Genomic DNA, 20201 nt, shown 5'->3' on the forward strand with positions numbered 1-20201 from the left:
ACCGGGGCTCGAACCCGTGATCTCCTGCTTACATGGCAGACGCTCCCCCGGCGATTACCACTAGAACACGGGCTCGCACAGCCCATATGAGCCACCGAGGACACAGAGGATAGTGTGACTTAGTAACTTATCTCTGGCACGCTTCCGTTAGATCCACATTCCCAACTTATTGTCCCTCACTATATACATAGTGCCCGTGCCCACTTTACTCATTACTCGCGGCTTTTTGCCGATTCCCGCAAGAGTTCGGGCACCGTTTGTGCATCCGCACAAAAGAAGATGGTCTAATGGCCGGTGAGCCTTAACTATATATGTCCGAAAAAACAGATACCATCTTCATATATATGTACCAGTTTGGTAAAATTATTTCGCAAATGAGGCTGCTCGACAGACGGAGATTACGGGTTAAGTGAATCTAAATAAGATCGTGATTGACTATTGCGTTATTCGACGAATCAGAGATCTTCCACGCTCTTTGGTACCGCGAGAAGATTTTCGTGCGTGAGTCTTGTCGAATCTGTGGTCCGCCTTCGTATGTGCGATCATTTAGCCCAGAGCTCTGATCATTCTTCTGAAAGTTGTGCAATAACTGTTTTCTGAAGAACTGTATTTATATGTAAAGGCCAAGGATGACGTCTATGGAAATTTATAGTTTTTCAGTACAAAATTACTTTTTTCGTAGAATAATAAATTCTGGGTGGCATACTGTGCAGTCGTGAAAGTGAACTCTCAAGAGTTTTAAATGGGAGAAGTTGCTCGATACTTGAGCGAGCATTTAAAAGTATTATATAGCGTATGTTTCTATAAACTGATAAAATGTGCGCTTCTTTCGATAACATGTCGTCATTTCAGATGTTAATAGCACTACCAGAGAAAGAGTATGTGCTTTAAGTATGACAGGATTAGTCCGAACTACGATCATTTTCGTACTTTAGTTTCTGGAACTTTGTGCTAGAACGCCCTTCGTAGCAAGATTTTAAACTCAAAATGACTGTACAGAACAGACATTTCTTGCAGGGATTTTTATTCTTCTACTCGTTACAAACAACGAAATTAACTCAGTAAACATGTATAACACAGTTATATATCCCTATACACACTGTCGACATGGGCATCTTTTTTTTGTGTCGTTGCAGCTTTTCTCAGCTGAGGAACATCATACGCCGCGTCGTGGCATGTAGTATTTCTGAAAAACTCACCAAGCTGAGTACTTTCGACGTTAAAAGAAGACAAAAGTGGCACAAGGCACTGCAGTTGGTTGGTATACCCACACAATAAACTAAACTCCGTCCGAAACCCTAAGGGTAGTGACCAACCGCCGTGTCATCCTCAGCCTATAAGCGTCACAGGATAGGGATATGAAGGGGCGTGTGGTCAGAACACCGCTCTACCGACCGCTGTTAGTTTTCGTGACCACATCCGATGCTTCTCGAAAGCACCCTGCTCGCCAGCAGCGCTCGGCAGACCGGTCGGTCACCCATTCGAGTGTCGGCCACGCCGGACGGCACTTATTTTCGGTGAGCCGACAGGGACCGGTGTTACCACTGCGACCGAGCCGATGGCCATAATCATACAATACACATCCAAAATTTTAATTCTGATGTGGGACAGTGGGCACCATCGTCCTATCTGATAAGGTTCCCGTGGGTTTCCTTTGGTCATCAGACGAATGATGCACCTGGAAATCATTTACAGTTGGGGTCCCCTCTGCCACTCTCCCAGCCTGTTGGGATGTTTGGCTGATAAGAACCAAATCCTTCAACAGGCCGCCCATCTATCACGAGGTGAAAATAAAAGATGAAAAAAAAATTGCGCGAATTTTATGATCCAAGTAGTGCTTGTTGTGCCTACCGTGCGGCTGCCCGGCGGCGTACAGTTTCCATCAACATGCAGTGATTGGAGCTCTTGCACTGATTGGCCCGAACGCGTGTTGCGTTCAAAAATGGTTCAAATGGCTCTGAGCACTATGGGACTTAACTGCAGTGGTCATCAGTCTCCTAGAACTTAGAACTACTTAAACCTAACTAACCTAAGGACGTCACACACATCCATGTCCGAGGCAGGAATGGAACCTGCGACCGTAGCGGTCGCGCGGTAGCAGACTGTAGCGCCTAGAACCGCTCGGCCACTCTGGCCGGCGCGTGTTGTGTGTTTCCATATAAAATAATTTCATACGCCTGAAAATCCCGAAACCGGTCGTGGTTTGAATAAATATTAGTACAATTGAAGCGGATCTCTCTAAATTAATTATCATGCATCTCAGATGCGGATCCATATGTACCAAATCTTGTGATTCACAGCAAGTAGAAACAATAATTTGTAGAGATATTTCAGTCACAGCCTTGTTGACTATAATAGCTGATTGCAGGCAGTCTGGCAGATTCGTAACCATATTCTCACCAGAGAGAGCAGCAAAAATTGATTTTACGGACATCAAAAACTATACTTTCGAAATTTAATTTATCCAACTACAACAATTACATAATTAAAATCAGTGACGTCACTAAAAGTTAATAGTCATTGCGGTTCTGAACACTGCACGTAACAGTAATCGGAGCAACTGAGACACTGTCAAATAAAATGATCATCTTCATACATTGATATTGCACTTTTGTTAGCTCACCTGCAATACGAATGAATTACATTTGCGTTGCGAAGTATACACCTACCCGTGGCAACAAGCAACGAAATTGGTGTGTATAATGCGACAATCTTACGTGAATTTTTTTGAGCCATTGGGTTTCATTTCAGAGCATTCCTGACCTTCTCTTGAATGCTCTGCAGCAGCCTAAATTCAATCTTCTTTTTAAAATTTCTGGTAGTACTTTTCTGCAGTCATAGAATTCGAGGCGAGGCGGTTCTTTTGCTTTTACTTGAGTATTGCAAAGCAAATGGTTGGTCCCTTTTGACAGCAGAGCAACGGATAGAAATACTTGTTTCCTAGTGTTATTCTACTGAACCACACCTTTATAACAGTAGGTGCCTTTCTAGGTACCAGTGTTTACACTAGCATAAGTCGTTACATTACAGTAAGACAGTGTTAGTCAAAAACACTTTTAAATGTTTTATTACTGAGCCACAGCACCAGCGTATTACCTCTGGAGGCTAGCTACCACAGTGACAGATGTACATTCATATTTACGGATTGTTTATGTGTGAGATCTGCTCGATTGCACACGCACGCACACACACACACACACACACGCACACACACACACACACACACACACACACACACAGACGCACACACACAGGATAAAAATTAACAAAAGAGACTAGAAAAAAAAAACAAGATTGGAAAGGACGTATCCCAGCGTTAATTTTTATCGCTTTTGGGAAACCATAGGGCAAGTAAATTAGAATTATTAGATAGTGATCGCTGCCCCACTGTTTTCGTATGAATGCGAACTGTTGTGCCATGATGTGCCTCCGTCATCATCAATGTGAGAGGGCTGCCACTTACAAATAGTTAAGTATCTGCAATTAAATACACATTCCAGTCACATTAATGTCATAACGATCTATGTTGGACATCAACGTGCAGTAACCACTCTCAGACGGCAGCTGGCAGCAGTAACAGATTGTCGGAAGAAGTGCAGTTGTTGTCGCAATGCGGAAACAGAGCAGTTTCTCTGACGCCCGAAACGGTATGTTCATTGGCTTTCGGGCCAAGCGTGGATACAATTCCGAAACGGCTACGTTTCTAAACTGTACGTGTGCGTGGCAAAACTGCATTGTCCAGAACTGGCACTGACGCAACTGCGGTGCACCACGAGCGTTAGATTACAGGGACGAACGAGAGCTGTAGAGATGTGTAAGGGAAAACAAACGGCCTACTGTTGAGCATCTCACTGCCCAGGTGAACCGACGTGATATCAACAGTGTTTCTTCAACGATCGTTCAGTCAACGTTGCTGCATATGGGCCTCGGCATAATGGCATCTATCCGCAGGACAATGCAACGTGTCACACAGCTCGCGGACTATGTGCGCGGTCCCAGGAGCACCACGATGAGATTACTGTAGTCCTGTGGCCCCCAAAGTCCCCAGATTGAAACCCAATCGAGGAGCTGTGGAACCATCTCGACTGAGCTGTTCGCACCTTGGATCCCCTATTGAGATACCTACGGTGATGAAGTCGACATGGCTCCACATCAGTATCTTCCAGAACCTGGCTTACTTTCTTGCTTCACGTTTCACAGCTGCCCGAACTGGAAAAGGTGGTTGTTCAGGAGTGTGAAGGTGCTCAAATTAATGTGAGTGAACTGTGTAGCCCACCAGAATATTCTTCAGCTCTCGCAACAGTATCTGAAGTAGCCCGCACGAGCTTTGCTGCGTTAAACAGAACGACAGCGACAGGTCTATATATGCTGGACTGACCGCTACGAAGGCCGCCGTGTTGATGGGGTAGAGGTGTCCCGCCGTGATGAGCAGCGGCTTGTGGGCGCGCGCCATCACGACGCACAGCGCCCTCTGGAATGCAGTACCGGCGCCGACCCAGTGGCTGCTGTACGCTGCCTCAGACAGCGCCTCGCCCTGACAACAACAGCAACACGGTGGAGCGCACCCGCTGAGATTTGTCCAGACTGCTGCAGGTGGGTCAGTCTTGGATCTGCGTAAAGTGGTTTGAGATCAGAGGCTACTGAGCTGGCTTAGAGTTCAGCGACTTTTCTCGTGAAGCAGATATTTTCCGGCAACTGTTGGAAATTAACTTGTGAGAAGCTGGGAGGAAACAGCGCTCTCCAGAGAAGTGTTATTAGTAGAAGCAGGAATTGTTCAACGAGAACGTCTGCGTTCTGCTCCTCAGGATGTCTGCCACAAAGGCCAACATGTGAAAACAGTTTGGTGTTGACAGCGGAAGCAGGCGATCTGGCAGAATCCCTCCTAGCTGTAGGTGGACGGCCGTGGAGGAAGTGATCTGAGAGTGTTCAGTGTTTTGGCAGCCAATAGTGTCCTTCAGAGATCAAAAAATAATTATTCCAATAGCAAAGCATACAAAATTTTCAAAGTGCATACCCATTTACAGGTGTCTCATTCTGAGCAATTCTCTTCGCCTTTCTAGGCAAGTGTGAAGAGTTAGTGCAGGTGCTCTGCTCGGTGGGCAGAGTCCTATTAAGTCGTTGAGCCATTACCCAGCTGGATGTGATGCAAAGAGACCGAGGTGACAATGCTTTGGATGGTGTTCACATGAGGAAACATATAGGAGCAACATGGCCTGACTGAAATGTTCCAGACATAGTAGCTAGTAATGGCTAGCGATCATGTTGGTGGGACTGGAGCCTCCTATTGACGTATTTTTTTAGTGTCTCCAATGTACACTTGGAATTTTAAAAACCCACCTTCTGCAAAACAATATATTTCTTTTTATATTCTTTATCCACAAATGTTTCGACACCTATCTATCACCTTCAGTTAGTCTCATTTATTTCCGTAAAATATTACAGAGTACTCTAGGTTGGCATTCTGTTTTAGGTTTAAAAAATGTAACATGTGTATTTTGTTCTGATGCCTCTCCTGCAACTACATTGATTGCAAAGATCCATCGTACGGGTTCGTTTGCTTTTATGATTTGATAGCATGTCATCTGCAAGGTAGTGTGAAGATTTTGCTTAAAGAGTTACTATTTGTTAACTTTTTTCCGAGAGTAAAGACGTTGCAAGTTGTGGATTTCCACTTTATTCTCATCCGGTATCACACGTCGTCATCCACAAAAAAAAAAAAAAAAAAAAAAAAAAAAAAAAAAAAAAAACTATCTTTAGGTAAAATTTTATCCCCAAATTCATCAAAAGATGCTACGTTCCTGTTGCCGCGCACTTGCTCGTCGTTTCGTTTCTTTCTACTGCGGTTATAACATTGAATGTTAGAGTTCAGGAGGCATGTGTGTGTGTGTGTGTGTGTGTGTGTGTGTGTGTCAGAGGGAGAAAGGGAGAGAGAACGAGACTGATAGAGAGAGAGTGAAGAAAGGACGAGTGGCTTAAGAAGCAGATGTTCTTGGATGACAGAGGATATAGTACATTTTCATTGACTAAATGTCTTTGTGCAATTCATTACTGGTTGATGTATTTTAATTTTGTCGTTAAGAGTTAGAGCCCCGCTATAGTTTCACGTATGTTATTACGTGTTAATAGTTTTTTCGATAGCATACTAAAACCGAATACGCTGGGAGTGAACAGTGGACTGCAGACTAAAGCTGAGACTACATGAGATAGCATTGTTCAATAGATCACTGTTACACAGAGCAATGAATTGTGGCCAGAATATTACCACGTGGCTGAACTTCGTTATCTTCTGATTATAATGGCAGCAAAGTGCGCTTCTATTTTGTCCTAGTTTCTCAGTTACCCCAGTTGCCAATGTGACAAATTTTTGTAGGTTTGCTGTCTTCTTTAAATAATTTTATGAAGGAGGAGACCAGAAAGCGCTTTCCTCCTGCAGGAGAATTTTTGGTAAGCTGAGATTTTGTTTTGCATATTAGTGGGAATATAGTTAGAGCCAACGACGGAAGCAGCAGTCGTTTTTTTTTTCACGCATCTGGTGGTCTAGCGGTAAAAAGAGGAAATCGAGTAGTGGAACCACTGAGACTTTATTTATTTTTTAAATATTTATTTATTTAACTTGACCTGACTGAAATTATAAAGTAAATACTGGCAGTATTTCCGCTACCACTGCTGCTGCCATTAATAATAATAATGTCAATAATAATGACATTAATGACAACAATGACAGTGGCAGATATAAAAAGAATTTATAGGTGTACAAAATAAATGTTTTCTGATATAGCGAATTCTGGGGAAAGCAAATTTAAGAACACTGCACCAGCTACTCTTCCTCATCTACTGACCCTACCAGCGCCAAAAATACAGTTTACAGCACGACCTGATTGCTGAGGCTGCAGAAAACAATGGGCTGTCAGAAAATACAAAGAAAATAATATATCAACCCACAATCTACATTTACATTTCAGCACTTTAATTCATATTTTTCTGCAGCTGGCTTCGGATTCCTTTGCCTACTCGTATGCTGTAACACCAGCAGCTCTAGCTAGCCAGATAGGTGTGTGAGCTCACAATTGGTCTAATCTGTGTGCTGGATTATTGACCACCAGTGCGATACACCAGTCCGTTTCGGCGGTTTCCCACGCCTGCTCTCAGAAACTGAATCCGAGCTCACAGAATAAAGCATACATTATGTGTAGACAACTAGCCTACTCGTGTCCTCATCGCTTTCACAGCGATGACATTGCAGAGCCAGTACAGGCAGCGAGCACAATTTGCTAGCAAGATAGCGCAGTCCTACCTGTTGTGTGATGATGTCCGCCGTCCAGCAGTAGAAATATATCTGGGTGCTGTGGAAGGGCAGGACCATGGCGTACTGCAGGGCTGTAAGGGCGTCCTTAATCTGCACACACACACATACACACATGTATCAAAGACAAATGTTCCCTAATGTCTCGCCTGCACGTATCATTAACACAACAGAGGCACGCATGTTTACCAGGGCACAGTACCCCAATGAGTTGACTACTGTAGATCTATGAAGAACAGATTGAAAGGAATCTACTGTATCCTTTACTGCTTTCATCTTCTGACACATCTCTACAGTAAACATGTATTAATGATTCATGGGTTTTTCACAGCTGAGCTATCTGGCTTGATATCGTTTGTCGCTCCGGCGTGCTATCTTCTCTGAGATGAGAGTTGTGCTATGAGTGCTCTAGAGCACCTGGATGCGTAACTCTGGTCTCAGAGTGTACAACCAGCGTGCCTACAAATTCGTGCTCTACGTATTGCCCGTCAAGTTGCAGTCAGGCGAAATAACTCCCTTGCTATGTAAAGTGATTAAAGGCGATATACACATTTCAGATTATAAACCTAGTGCACATCATTTACCTGTCACATTGCGCAAGTATCTGTGTTGCAAAACTAGACTACTCTATGCCATTAAGTGGCAAAATAAATGTTAGCGGGGAAAGCATCACTTCAGATACTAGGTGTGCGAAAATGTATTTCGGGATCCGCATCAGGTGGGACTGATGGATGACATCGAAAACGTTCAAATAAGGGCGGCTTGTTTTGTACTATGGCGAAATAGGGGAGATAGTGCCACAGACATGATACGTGTGACGGGATCTTCTCATGAAATTTCAATCACCAGTTTTTCCTCCGATTGCAAAAACATTCCGTTGGCATCCATCTGCGTAGGGAGAAATGATCATCACGTTAAAATAAGAGAAATCAGGGCTCGCACACAAAAATTTCCCACGCGCCGTTCGAGAGTGGAACCGTAGAGAGACAGCTTGAAGGTGGTTCATTGAACCCTCTGGCAGGCATTTTACTGTGAACAGCAGAGTAATCACGTAGATGAAGATGATTAGTCTTTCAATGTCCGGTTCATGTGAGACTTTTAAAATGGTACAACAGTTCACCATGTTCTTCACCAGAAACCTGGATCATGCAGAATAATAGATTCATTGGTTTGGTTTTGTTTTGTTTTAGGGCGCAAAAACAACTGGTGTCATACTCGCCCAAGTCAAAACTATAGAACACTAAGACAGAGAGGAGATAAAAAACGACTATACGTCAATCCCAATCGACGTAAGAGAAGACAGCTAAAAACAGGGACGTGAAGGAAGGGCTATGAAATACACCATAGAGAAACGGAGGTCCATAACTAAAAATTACATGGCCTTCGGCATAAAAAGTAAAACGCGGTCCACAGCCCGCGCGTCATTTGCTAAAATGGACGATAAATCAGATGGCAAACCCAAACGGGAACGTAAACGGTTAACAAATGAGCATTCAGTCAACAAACGGCGGACAGTTAAAACTTGAACACAATGTGCACAAAGTGGAGGGGGAGAGCCACTTAAGAAATGGCGATGGCTAAAAGGGCAGTGCCCAATAGGCAACCCAGTTAAGATGACCTCCTGCAGGCGGCAGGGCAGAGAGGATGAGAGGAGGAGGAGGCTCAATAACCCGGAACTTATTCCCATGAAGGGAGGTCAAATGGCGATGCCAAAGGGACACCACCTCCTGACAGAAGGCAACACACAGGTCATCGGAGGGAATACAGGAACTAGTGGGCTGAGGTACGAGGACTGCAGCCTTGGCGGCAGCATCAGCAGCCTCGTTTCCTCGCAGACCGACACGACCAGGAACCCAACTAAACATCACAGTGGCTCCATCAAGTGTGACAAGTGACAGTTTTCCTGGACCCGTTGCACTAAGGGATGGGGAGCAGGAATGCAAATTAATTTATTTCGCATTCAGGTGACACTTCACAGCCACCATGCAGCAGATGAGCGACATATAACTTATGAGGTTAGCAGGAATGCATGACATCTCATAAAGCCCGTCTCTGTCCTAAGCTACACTACGCTCCCGTATTTCCACTTCTGTCTTCTCCCTTCCGCTCTCCTGTCCCTACGCCTACCCTCTTACCCCTTCACGGTCCAATATTTTACTGACAATTCAAATGAGACAGCCAATCACGTCCCGGTATTTTACTGGACATTAGAAAATAAAAGGTCAATCAGTATTGAGCTGCCATCTTGGACACGCGGCAATGACCTCTCTTCGGGCTAGGAAGCGCCAGGGGTTTTCTGGCGCGGCGATCGGTGGTTGTTGACTGGAGTGACGCAAGCCAGAAACGTGGCGGCCGAGACGTGGCTCGTGTGCACAGAGAATTGGCCAGGAAGAAGCGGTGTGCTCGGCGGCCTGCTCAAGCAGTGCTACTGCAGAAACCATAAATGCATTTGTGGCGATGTAAGCACGACGAAGCCGACGTTCAAATTAATGTATGATTTCACTGTGCCTCTGATGAGAGTTTACTGGAGAAGCCTCTTAGTACGGTTCACTGCTGCCGTCACGGTCTATCAGTTGCGAAATACCGAGTACTACACACGTCAAAAAAAGTTTTGCATCACCCCGGTTCTCAGAACTCCTGAAGACAGACTGTGGATAATGTACCACAGACGCAGTCCCTTTGACCATAGATGCCACTAAACTCGCCCAGAGATGTAAACAACCATGCATGAGCACAACCTATTAGAGGGTGGGGGTCCGACGCCCGATCAGTTCCAGTCATTCCATCAGCAAGAAGGTACACGGATCATGTTGTCTGTAGTTCAACCACGCCTAGACGTTCAGACCGCGGTTCGATCGCTTCCGCATTGATACTTTGTGCCAGGAAGGGCTCTCAACAAGGGCAGTATGCAGGCGTCTCGGAGTGAACCAAAGCGATGTTGTTCGGACATAGAGGAGAAACAGAGAGACAGGATCTGTCGATGACATGTCTACCTCAGGCCGCTCAAGGCCTACTACTGCAGTGGATACCCTTTACCTACGGATTATGGCTCGAAGGAACCCAGACAGCAACGCCACCATGTTGAATAATGCTTTTCGTGCAGCCACAGGACGTCGTGTTACGACTCAAACTGCGCGCATTATGTGCAACTTCACACCTCACGTTCATGGCGTGGTCCATCTTTGCAATCTCGACACCATGCAGCGCGGTACAGATGGTCCCAATAACATGCTGAATGGACCGCTCAGGATTGGCATCACGTTCTCTTCATCGATAAGTGTCGCAAATGCCTTCAACAAGACAATCGTCGGAGACGTGTTTGGAGGCAACATGGTCAGGCTGGGCGCATTGGACACACTGTCCAGCGAGTGCAGCAAGGTGGAGGTTACCTGATGTTTTGGGGTGGCATTGTGTGGGGCCGACGTATGCCGCTGGTGGTCATGGAAGGCGCCGTAACGGCTGTACGATACGTGAAAGCCATCCTCCGACCGATAGCACAACCATATCGGCAACATATTGGCTAGGCATTCGTCTTCATGGACGACAATTCGCCCCCCATCGTGCACATCTTGTGAATGACTTCATCCAGCATAACATCGCTCGACTAGAGTGGCCAGCATGTTCTCCAGATATGAACCTTATCGAACATGGCTGCGATAGATTGAAAAGGGCTGTTTATGGGCGACGTAACACTCACCAACCACTCTGAGAGATCTACGCCGAATCGCTGTTGAGGAGTGGGACAATCTGGACCAACAGTGCGTTGATGAACTTGTGGATAGTATGCCACGACCAATAGAGGTATTCATCAGTGCAAGAGGACGTGCTACTAGGTGTTAGACGTACCGGTGTGTACAGCAGACTGGACCACCATCTCTGAAGGTCTCACTGTATGGTGGTACAACATGCAATGTGTCGTTTTCATGAGCAATAAAAAGGGCGGAAATGATGTTTACGTTTAATCTCTTTTCCAGTTTTCTGTACAGGTTCCGGAATTCTCGGAACCGATGTGATGCAAAACTTCTTTTCGTGTGTGTATTTAGGGTTCGGAGTTAAGGCGCGCAATTTAATAGTTGTTACTCGTTTACAATATGTCAATGGTATTTGAAAAGGAAGCCTAAAGGCATCCTTATAAGACATCAGATAGATTGCTGTTTGGAGCAGTTTGACGCTACTGACGTTGCTACGAGTGCTTGCATGTTAATTGTTAAACCGATGAAATGTTGTTGCTCTCAGTTCGTAACATATGCCAGTTGTAGTTAATGAAACCAGTGGCGATGTCCTCTGCATACGAGGGCACGGTCTGTGACGGCCAACTCCATGTAATGTTGCTTCTGTAAAAGGAAACCTTGCCAATATACACGATCTATACTGCTGAATTACTGGACGGGAGAGCGGTAGCTGCTGATAAATGCTGCAACAGAAGACAAGCATTATTTTGTACTTATTACGGATTTCTGTATTTCTGTAAATGATGCTGAAAAATACGTCTGTCTACTGGCTTCTAACCTGGATCGAAAGACTAGTGGATTCCATGATTGTAGTGATGTTCGAAAAGCAGGATAAATCAAGATGATCGTATTGTGGTCTGACAAAAGTAATACTTTTAGATTTTGTATTGTTGTTTTTAAAGACTCTTTTCGTAATATCATTCACTCATGTCTCTGATTATCAAAAACTATAGTATGGAAGTATGTAGGTTGCAGAAAGTACTGGGAGATGAAGAAGCTTGTACAGGATAGAGGTAGCATGGAGAGCTGCATCAAACCAGTCTCAGGACTGAAGACAACAACAACAACATGGAAGTTAAAGGTTGGAAATTGTGTTTTTATACGATCTTGCTGTAGCAATTCAATTTTTAGTAGCTTTATCCCGTTAGTCATACTTATACTAATTTCCAGTCAGTACTTTGTGCTAGTTATGCTGTTTATACTCGGGACCACTACGGCGTAATTTGATCAATAAATTTTACCTTTGGGTCCAACTCCCGGCTTCCTTTACACTGTAGTAGCAGAGCGAGCCCGATTGATTGTGTAGCTACTGTAGCTACGGTAACATATTTGCTTTCTGTACTGTCGGTTGTTGAAAGCTGATCTGCCTTTTTTATTTTAGTATGTCCTGGGATTCGACTTGTTTGCGGCAGGGTGAGCGGATCTATGACTTGCAAAGAAGAGATATTCAAGCGTAGAGTTCGGGAACCGATGGAAGCATTACATCAAAATAGCCATAGGCCGCCCTAATGCAAGATTTCTGACCCCAAGAAGCTAAGTCTCGCTGCCGCCTAGATTTCTGCCTCATTTGAGGAAATTACTGAAGTTCTACAGCGAGAAGATGGTATGACTGCCAATAAAATGCGTAGACTGCAGGTGAATGATTTGCTCTGGATAGATAAGATTCAGGTTCAGCAGTTGCAAGCGATGCAACAATTCAGCAATGTTTCCAATGTATCAGTAATATTCAAATGCCCGATCAGCGGGGTAAAGAAGTAGTGATGAGAAGGAAGTGGAGCGAAACGTGCTTGAAACCTTGTTTGCTAATATAACTAACCCGTTACAGGACATACGCCTGGAGTGTGCTAAATTATCATTGACATCAGTCGAACAAATAGTTCATCTGCTCTCTTTCACGCCTGAATTTCATGGCAAGGCGCTGGCATGTAAAATTAATGATGTTCACACGTTAAAAATTATGGGCGGTTAAGCTGCAAGATAGCTTGCGCGGCAAAGTACTGTGCACTATAAAATAAAATAATACTTGGGAACAATTTCGCGAAAAAATTATTAGGCTAATTCCACCTCATGCCTTACAAGAATTAACTTTCCAATATTACGAACGTGAACAAAGCCTTGATGAATCATTAGTAGAATACGTGGAACGGGTTACAAAAAGTGTGATACTTTTTGCTCTGCAGTATACGGAGGAGCATCTAGTAACGTATATTTTAGGGAGTTTAAACCCCGAAACGAGGCAACGTACGGTATTTTGTATAATTCCGAACAGGATGACACGATTAGAAGAAAAGTTAAGACAAGTACAGGGTATCGAATCTGATAACCGAAGGAAGGCACGGGATAAATACGGAATAGCGTGTGTGAAAGGTAACATGCACGTGAAACGTTGCGGCGTGGCGGCCCACAAAAGGTCCGACCAGAATAATCTCCACCCGCATGAGTGGGATCAAGAGTGCGTAAGATGATGTGCTGGGGCTGTGGTAAGCAGGGACACATACAAAGGGTGGAGTGAGCAGAGGCGCAAAGGCAGCAGCAAGCGTTATGACAATGAATTAACGGTCAAGGAAAGATTATGTACGGGATTAGCGACAAAGCGATCCTCGTTGCCGTTAATGTGTGCCGCCTTTAAATGGGAACCGGTGTGCGGATTTTAGGCAGCGTCATCTCCGCTGTTAATTATGATTGTTTCTTAAATACAGGCATACGTGCAAATGGGGAAGATTGTTGCCAGATTCCGGAGAGTACTGGACGGCACATAAAATAAATTTAAGAGTGAGAGGGTGTCTGGAGATTAAAGCTGGTAGTGGGAAATTTGCCTGGAAGATAGATACGAAGGTGACAGAAAATTTAGCTGCCAATTGTATCCTCGGAACCGATTGGATTTCTAAGGCGGGATTAATTCCCCATTGGTCTAACTGCCAGCTTTGTTTTAAATTTTGTCCCAAAGAATGTTCTCCTTTTGCCCTCATGAATAGAAGACTGGTGTGTTTCTCACAGGGTAAAAAAAGGAGTAATCGTGGAATTGACTTGTTGGAAGTATAATGGGCTCACTTGGATGATGCAATAAGAGAGAAAATCAAAGGAGTTTGCGCCGAGTATTCGGATGTTCATACGGATAAATTAGGGTTTACTGGATTCCTACAATAGTGGGTCAAGTACCGGTAACGAAGCCACCTTCTAGATTATTTTCACCTAGGCTGAAGTTTTTAAGAGAGCAAGAGGACAAGATGTTACAGAAGAGTGTCAGTCGCTTCTCTAAATCACCTCACGCTGCACCTACGTTTTTGGTGCCGAAGGCCGGTGGCGGACAGCGGACAGTGGTTGACTACCGGGAGCTTAATGGAAAGGTCGCGTTATGGTCAATACCTCTTCTTGACTTGCACTGGCTTAACAGAGTTTACATATTCATCATGCTCGACCTCACCATCTCAACCCGTTCTATAATCACATATCGCTGGATGAAGCCAGTAACAGCTTGTGCTTCTGACTGGAACTTATTCGAGTTTCGTGAAATCCCATTCAGCGTAGCGGCAGGTGCGGCTGTACTTCCCCAATTAACTGATGTGGTATTTTCGGATACCAACTTTGAACATGTGTTCCATTTTCTGGTCGATCTTGTCGTTTATAGTACTCCTATACCATAGCAAATTCAACATCTACATGATGTATTTGAGCATTTCAGAACGACTGGGTTAATGGTCAATCCCACAAACGTAGTATCTGTGGGATTGTCTGTGAAGTTCTTGGACATATTGTAATGGCACAAAGTTTATCTATTGATCCCGCAGAGGTACAAGCAACTGAGGAATTCCCAACACCACGCAATATAAAAAGTTCCTAGATTCGTTAGGATAACATTTTTTTAGTAAACTCATTGGTGGATTTGCTAAAAAGGCTGTCCCACTCAATGAGCTTAGAAAAAAGGAGTGTAAATTTCACTGGGTGGCGTCTAAGCAGGCAGAATTTGCCAGTTTGAAAGAAGCTTTAAAAACTTCGCCAGTACCGGCACTATCCTATTTTAATATGGACTTTATATTACAAACAGTTGCATCAGCTTTAGGACTGGGAACGGTTTTGCTGCAGAGCAGGAAGTGGACAGCAAGGTGATCGCCTATGCCTACCAAACATTCAACGAATCGGAGAAAAGATATTCTTTCTGCGATCTGGGGGCATTAGCGGTGTTACTTGGTATTAAAAGGTTTAAATATTATCTTTAACATAGTAAATTTTCGCTCGAACTGGACAACGAAGCCAGGTCCCAGAAAACTGGATACATTGCGAGGTGGACCACCAAGATTTTGATTTTTGGATTCGATGTGCGTAATATTAAGGTGTCAGCAAACGTGATCGCTGATAACTTGAGCCGAATGTTTGCAGAAGAAGAGAAACAACAAGCGAATGAGAAGGGTTCTGCAGATGGGTATGAGGAGCGTATTCTGCCGCCTATTTTGACTCAGATTCCGTCTCTTTTCAGGGATATGAGAGAGTTTCAGGATCAGGACCAGGATCTATTCCTGGTCAAAGAAAGGCTGAGAAGGGCTGAAATGATAAAATAGTATGTCATGAGGAACAGAGACGTATGTTGCAAAGAATGCGGCTCAAAACAATTGAGGGTTGTCGCTCCTAAGGGACAGCGCCCTTTAGTCATCTGTTATTTCCATGACTCACCTGTGGACGGGAATTTGGGAATGTGGAAGACCAGGGAAACGGTGTGGCAGCAGTTTATCTGGAGTGAAATGCATAAAGGCAAATTAACTTTATGGGTGCTCTGCCTCGATCAGCTAGTGGTAATAAATATATTATAGTGTGTGCGGATGCGTTTACGTGATTTGTTTTGTGGCTACCGACTCACGCCGCTAACACACAGATAGTTATTCAGAATTTACAAGGCATTTCGGGAACATCTGGATCACCCCAATTTTCAGTGACGGATAATGCTACCACCTTTACGTCTACCAAGTTGAAACAATTTTGTCTTGGGATCGCAATCCGTCACCTTGCAATCGTTTTTATGCAGAGTGAATGAATCCCCATTTGAAATCTGTATAAATAGCACACCATTGCAGCAGTCAAGGCGAACGCGACTGGTCGTTGTTATGGCTCACGATGGCCTGCAGTAGCGCTCGACACGAGAATGATAACACTACTCACGTTGGATTATAGGTTATGCACCCCTCTCTGCAATTTGTGTTCCTTTGAGGACTTGTTACTGGATAATACAGCTTCTCGTCAAGTGATTGCAAACTGGGGGTCGCAAAAACGAATATAAGAAAGAGAACGTAAACACTATAATCACGGGAGGAAGCCGAATACTTATAGAATTTGGGACTGGGTGTTCATAAAGAACTATTAAGGCTTTAGTAGGGTATCACAGAGGATAACTAAACAGTTGCTGCTGCTTTTCAAGGGACCCTTGGAGGTAATTGGATATCTAATACCTGTTACGGTGAACTTAAGGGACGTGAGACCTTTAAACCGACAAACAGATTGAAGCTCACCTCTCCCAAATAAAATCGGGTCATCAGGGCAAGTATGGGAGCTTCGGTGCTGGCAAAAATCGTAGGGGGGAGAGGGAGTATGTGGCGTGGGGGCACTTACCCACTTATCGACAGTAGCATCAAGGGCTAACGTCCTCTCTTCACACTGGGAATGGCCGGAGGTTCTCCGGCGCAGAGATCGGCCGCGAGTGAAATGGTAGTTGACTGGAGTGGGGGGGGGGGGGGGGGGGTGAGCGGTGGGCCGAGAGACCTGGCACCGGTGTGCGCGGTGCCTTGCTCGAGCAGTGTTACTGCAGAAGTGTCAGAGCTTCGTCGGAAGACTTGATAACTGCATGTGTGCCGATGTAAGCACGGCGAAGCCGACGTTTGAAAGGAGCTGTTGTTGCACTGTGCCTCTGCTGAAGAAGCCTCCTGGAACTGTTCATCACTGTTGTCACGGTCTATCTCTTGTGAAATACCAAGTACTGGTTGTGGTTCGGAGACAAGATGCTCAATTTAATACTGGTCACTCCTTTGCAACGTGTCAAAAACTTTTGTCATCTTCTGCTAATGATGTTAACTCACACGCTATCACACAGTGAAGACTATATGAAACTATGCACCATCTATAACTATTTTCCAGCAGGCAGGGAGGGATGGGAGGGATGCTGCCTTTGTGTGACACGAGGAATGCTATGCTGCTATGTGCATCTATGCTTAGTCGACAGTCTCACCTTGATGCGTTTTGCCTGTTGGTACAAGCCCTGAAGCGCTCTCGTCGACAAGTCTCAATTTGCTGACTAATCACTTTTCCCTGTTGGAAAAAGTCACAAACTGTAGGATCAAGTCTCAACTTGTTTAGTCAGCTACTTATAAGGTTATTTTTTACAATTTCGCCTAATAATGGTGCTGTATGTGCCAAACTGTTACTATTTTGCCGTAAGATAGTGATGTATGGGGCAAATTTTAACAGTTTTACTGTAACATTTTGATGTATGAGGCAATTTGTTACACTTCTGCTGTAACATGATGTATAGGGCAATTTTTTTACAATTTTGCTATTACATGGTGATGTATTTGGCAATTTTTCACAATACTGCTTTAAAGTGGCGACGTATCAGGCAATGTGCGACAATTTTGCTGCAAAATTTCGATTTATGAGCCGAAGTATCATGTAGCTTCCACAGTGTGATAGTGTAAGATAGCATTATTAGCAGAAGTTGACAAATGTTTTGTACAGCAAGATAAAGTTAATACCCTAGTGGAGCCATTTTAAATTTTGGTTGATCTGGAAAAGTAGTTGGAAAAGAAGTAATAACAAGTGTTGTTCATTAAGCTATTTCATCAAAGTGTCCCGTAGTTTCCAATGTGAGATAATAGCAGTAACCCTATAAGCTAACTGTAATTGCCCAAACTGCATTCAGTGTGATGATAGTCACCATAATTGGGGTGACTGCAGTCATTGCTTAACTGTAACATTGTGGTTTATGGGGTAATTTGTTACAATTTTGCTCTAACATGGTGATATATGGAGCAATTTCTTACAAGTTTTGCTGTAACATGGCAATATGGGCGAATGTGTTACAATTTTGCTGTAACATGGCGGTGTGTGTGTGTGTGTGGGGGGGGGGGGTAAAGTGTCACATAATCTACATTGTGCATTAACATAAATTAGCACTATCAGCAGAAGGTCACCAATGTTTTGTACCGTGTAATAAACTTTTTACCTACCTTGGGGAGGGGGAGGGAGTCACTATAATATTTATCTGACTTTGATATCGGTTTAGCTGATTTAAAACAAGTTATTGACAAATGATACAGCCAGTTCAGACATAGGCATAACATTGTTTTCTTTGGAACAAATATCAAACTATTCTCGTCGACCAGTGCGTTTTAACCAGAAAGCTAGGTCAGCAGTAGTGCTATGCATGTCATGTAATGTTACAGAACAGACATTTACATATATTAATAAGTCATACATACGTTTTTGGTTTCTTTAAAATTTGGCACAGTAATCGAACTATACTCATCAACAAATACAGCTTTACCAGTACGTTACATTAGTAGTACTTGCATATTTTTTATAATATTATAGCACAATTTGTTATATATTTCGATAAAAACTTTTTTGATCCTTTAAAATGTAGCACAGTGGTCGATTTGTTCTCATTGACAAGTGCATCATAAACTCTAAGTTAGATTAGCAGTAGTGTTATGTGTGTTTTGTAATGCTATAGAGCAAATCTTTACATTTTTTGATAAACAATATAGATACTTTATGAATTCTTTAAAGTATGGTAAAGAGACTGAAATAAGTTCATTGATAAATGTGGTTTAACCTGTAAGTAGTGCCTGCACTCAAGCAACGCATATCTTTTTAAAAATCGTATAGAATACTCAAGTTATGACAGCACTGAAAATTACACACAAGTTTGTGTAAGCTGGTACCATAGACTTTAAGCTACTGTTGCATGTTATTAGGGCATGCAGCAATGCTGTTTTTAACCCAATAGTCGGTCTCACAGCCTGTTTATCGGCACATCGTCTGCTATGCGAGAATTTCAGAACCACTCTGAAAATAAAATCACCGAAGCGTACTTCTTAGGCTTACAGAGGCCATCGATATAAAACCTGTAGAAACTATATTGCTAATACTAAGGATCTGGTTCTTCGGCAAAAAATTGTTCAAATGACTCTAAGCACTATGGGACTTAACATCTGAGGTCATCAGTCCCCTATACTTAGAACTACTTAAACCTAACTAACCTAAGGACATGACACACATCCATGCCCAAGTCAAGATTCGAACCTGCGACCGTAGCAGCAGGTTCTTCGACATTCATTATGATATTGCGCAGTGTGCTATTAACTCGAGGCAGACTTAACTGTGTGCAAATGATTGCAGTGGTAAATAAGATTAACAAAATTCAACTCCATATGAATGGCAGCGCGACTGGAACAATAGGATTATCGGTAAATGTGTGTATGACTTTTTTCCAATTGTTAAGGACAGATTATGAGCATACCTAGACAACCTGACTAAGGGATGATGCACTTTATTACTGGACATGGTACTTAACCTGCCTACTTACAAATATTGGGAGAGAGGCAACAGCTGTCTACAATCGCTGAGAAACTGGGATGCCTGAATAAGTAGCGCTCCAATGTAATTTACACCCTCTATAAAGGAGGAGGTGATTGGACGATTTGAATTGGTTAAGATAACCAATGGATGGAGTTGCTTTAATGTACTGCCAACAGAATATCAAGAGCCCTTTGTTTTATAACAGGGAGCAAATGGAAACTGATGATGAAGTACGGCCTAATATACCTGGTAACGAAATGGATCAATGCCCGTGACGTTTGGAGCATATACATAGAGTAACACCAGAAGCAGGACAACCTTACAAAGCAGTTCAGTCGTGGAACAGTGAAGGGGAAACTTCTTCAGAGAGAAGGAGATGGTAATGAATCAGAATGGGATGCTAATGAGTAGGGTAATTAATGATGTAATGTGTTCAATTAGAGTGTGTAGCAAAGCAAATGGTAATGCGCAGGCTCAAGTGCTGCTGAGCCATGCAGGATATTTTTGCAGTAATTTATCTTAAGGATAAACTGAAATGTAATATATTGTATGGTACATACTCCTGAGTAATTCCAAGTTTGTAGATTACCACTGTAACAGTTTAG

General features: G+C 43.5%; 1 protein-coding gene across 1 annotated transcript in view; it reads right to left on the reverse strand.

Moving 5' to 3' along the window:
• Nucleotides 1-7183: 7183 nt before the first annotated feature.
• Nucleotides 7184-20201, reverse strand: part of LOC126150353 (uncharacterized) — an 88867-nt gene continuing 75849 nt past the window's right edge. Inside the window, exon 4 of the mRNA XM_049915872.1 lies at nucleotides 7184-7396. Within this exon, the coding sequence (XP_049771829.1) occupies nucleotides 7184-7396 (213 nt within the window). The remainder of the gene's footprint in view (nucleotides 7397-20201) is intronic.

The sequence above is a fragment of the Schistocerca cancellata genome, chromosome 2, assembly GCF_023864275.1.
Source record: "Schistocerca cancellata isolate TAMUIC-IGC-003103 chromosome 2, iqSchCanc2.1, whole genome shotgun sequence".
NCBI lineage: Eukaryota > Metazoa > Arthropoda > Insecta > Orthoptera > Acrididae > Schistocerca > Schistocerca cancellata.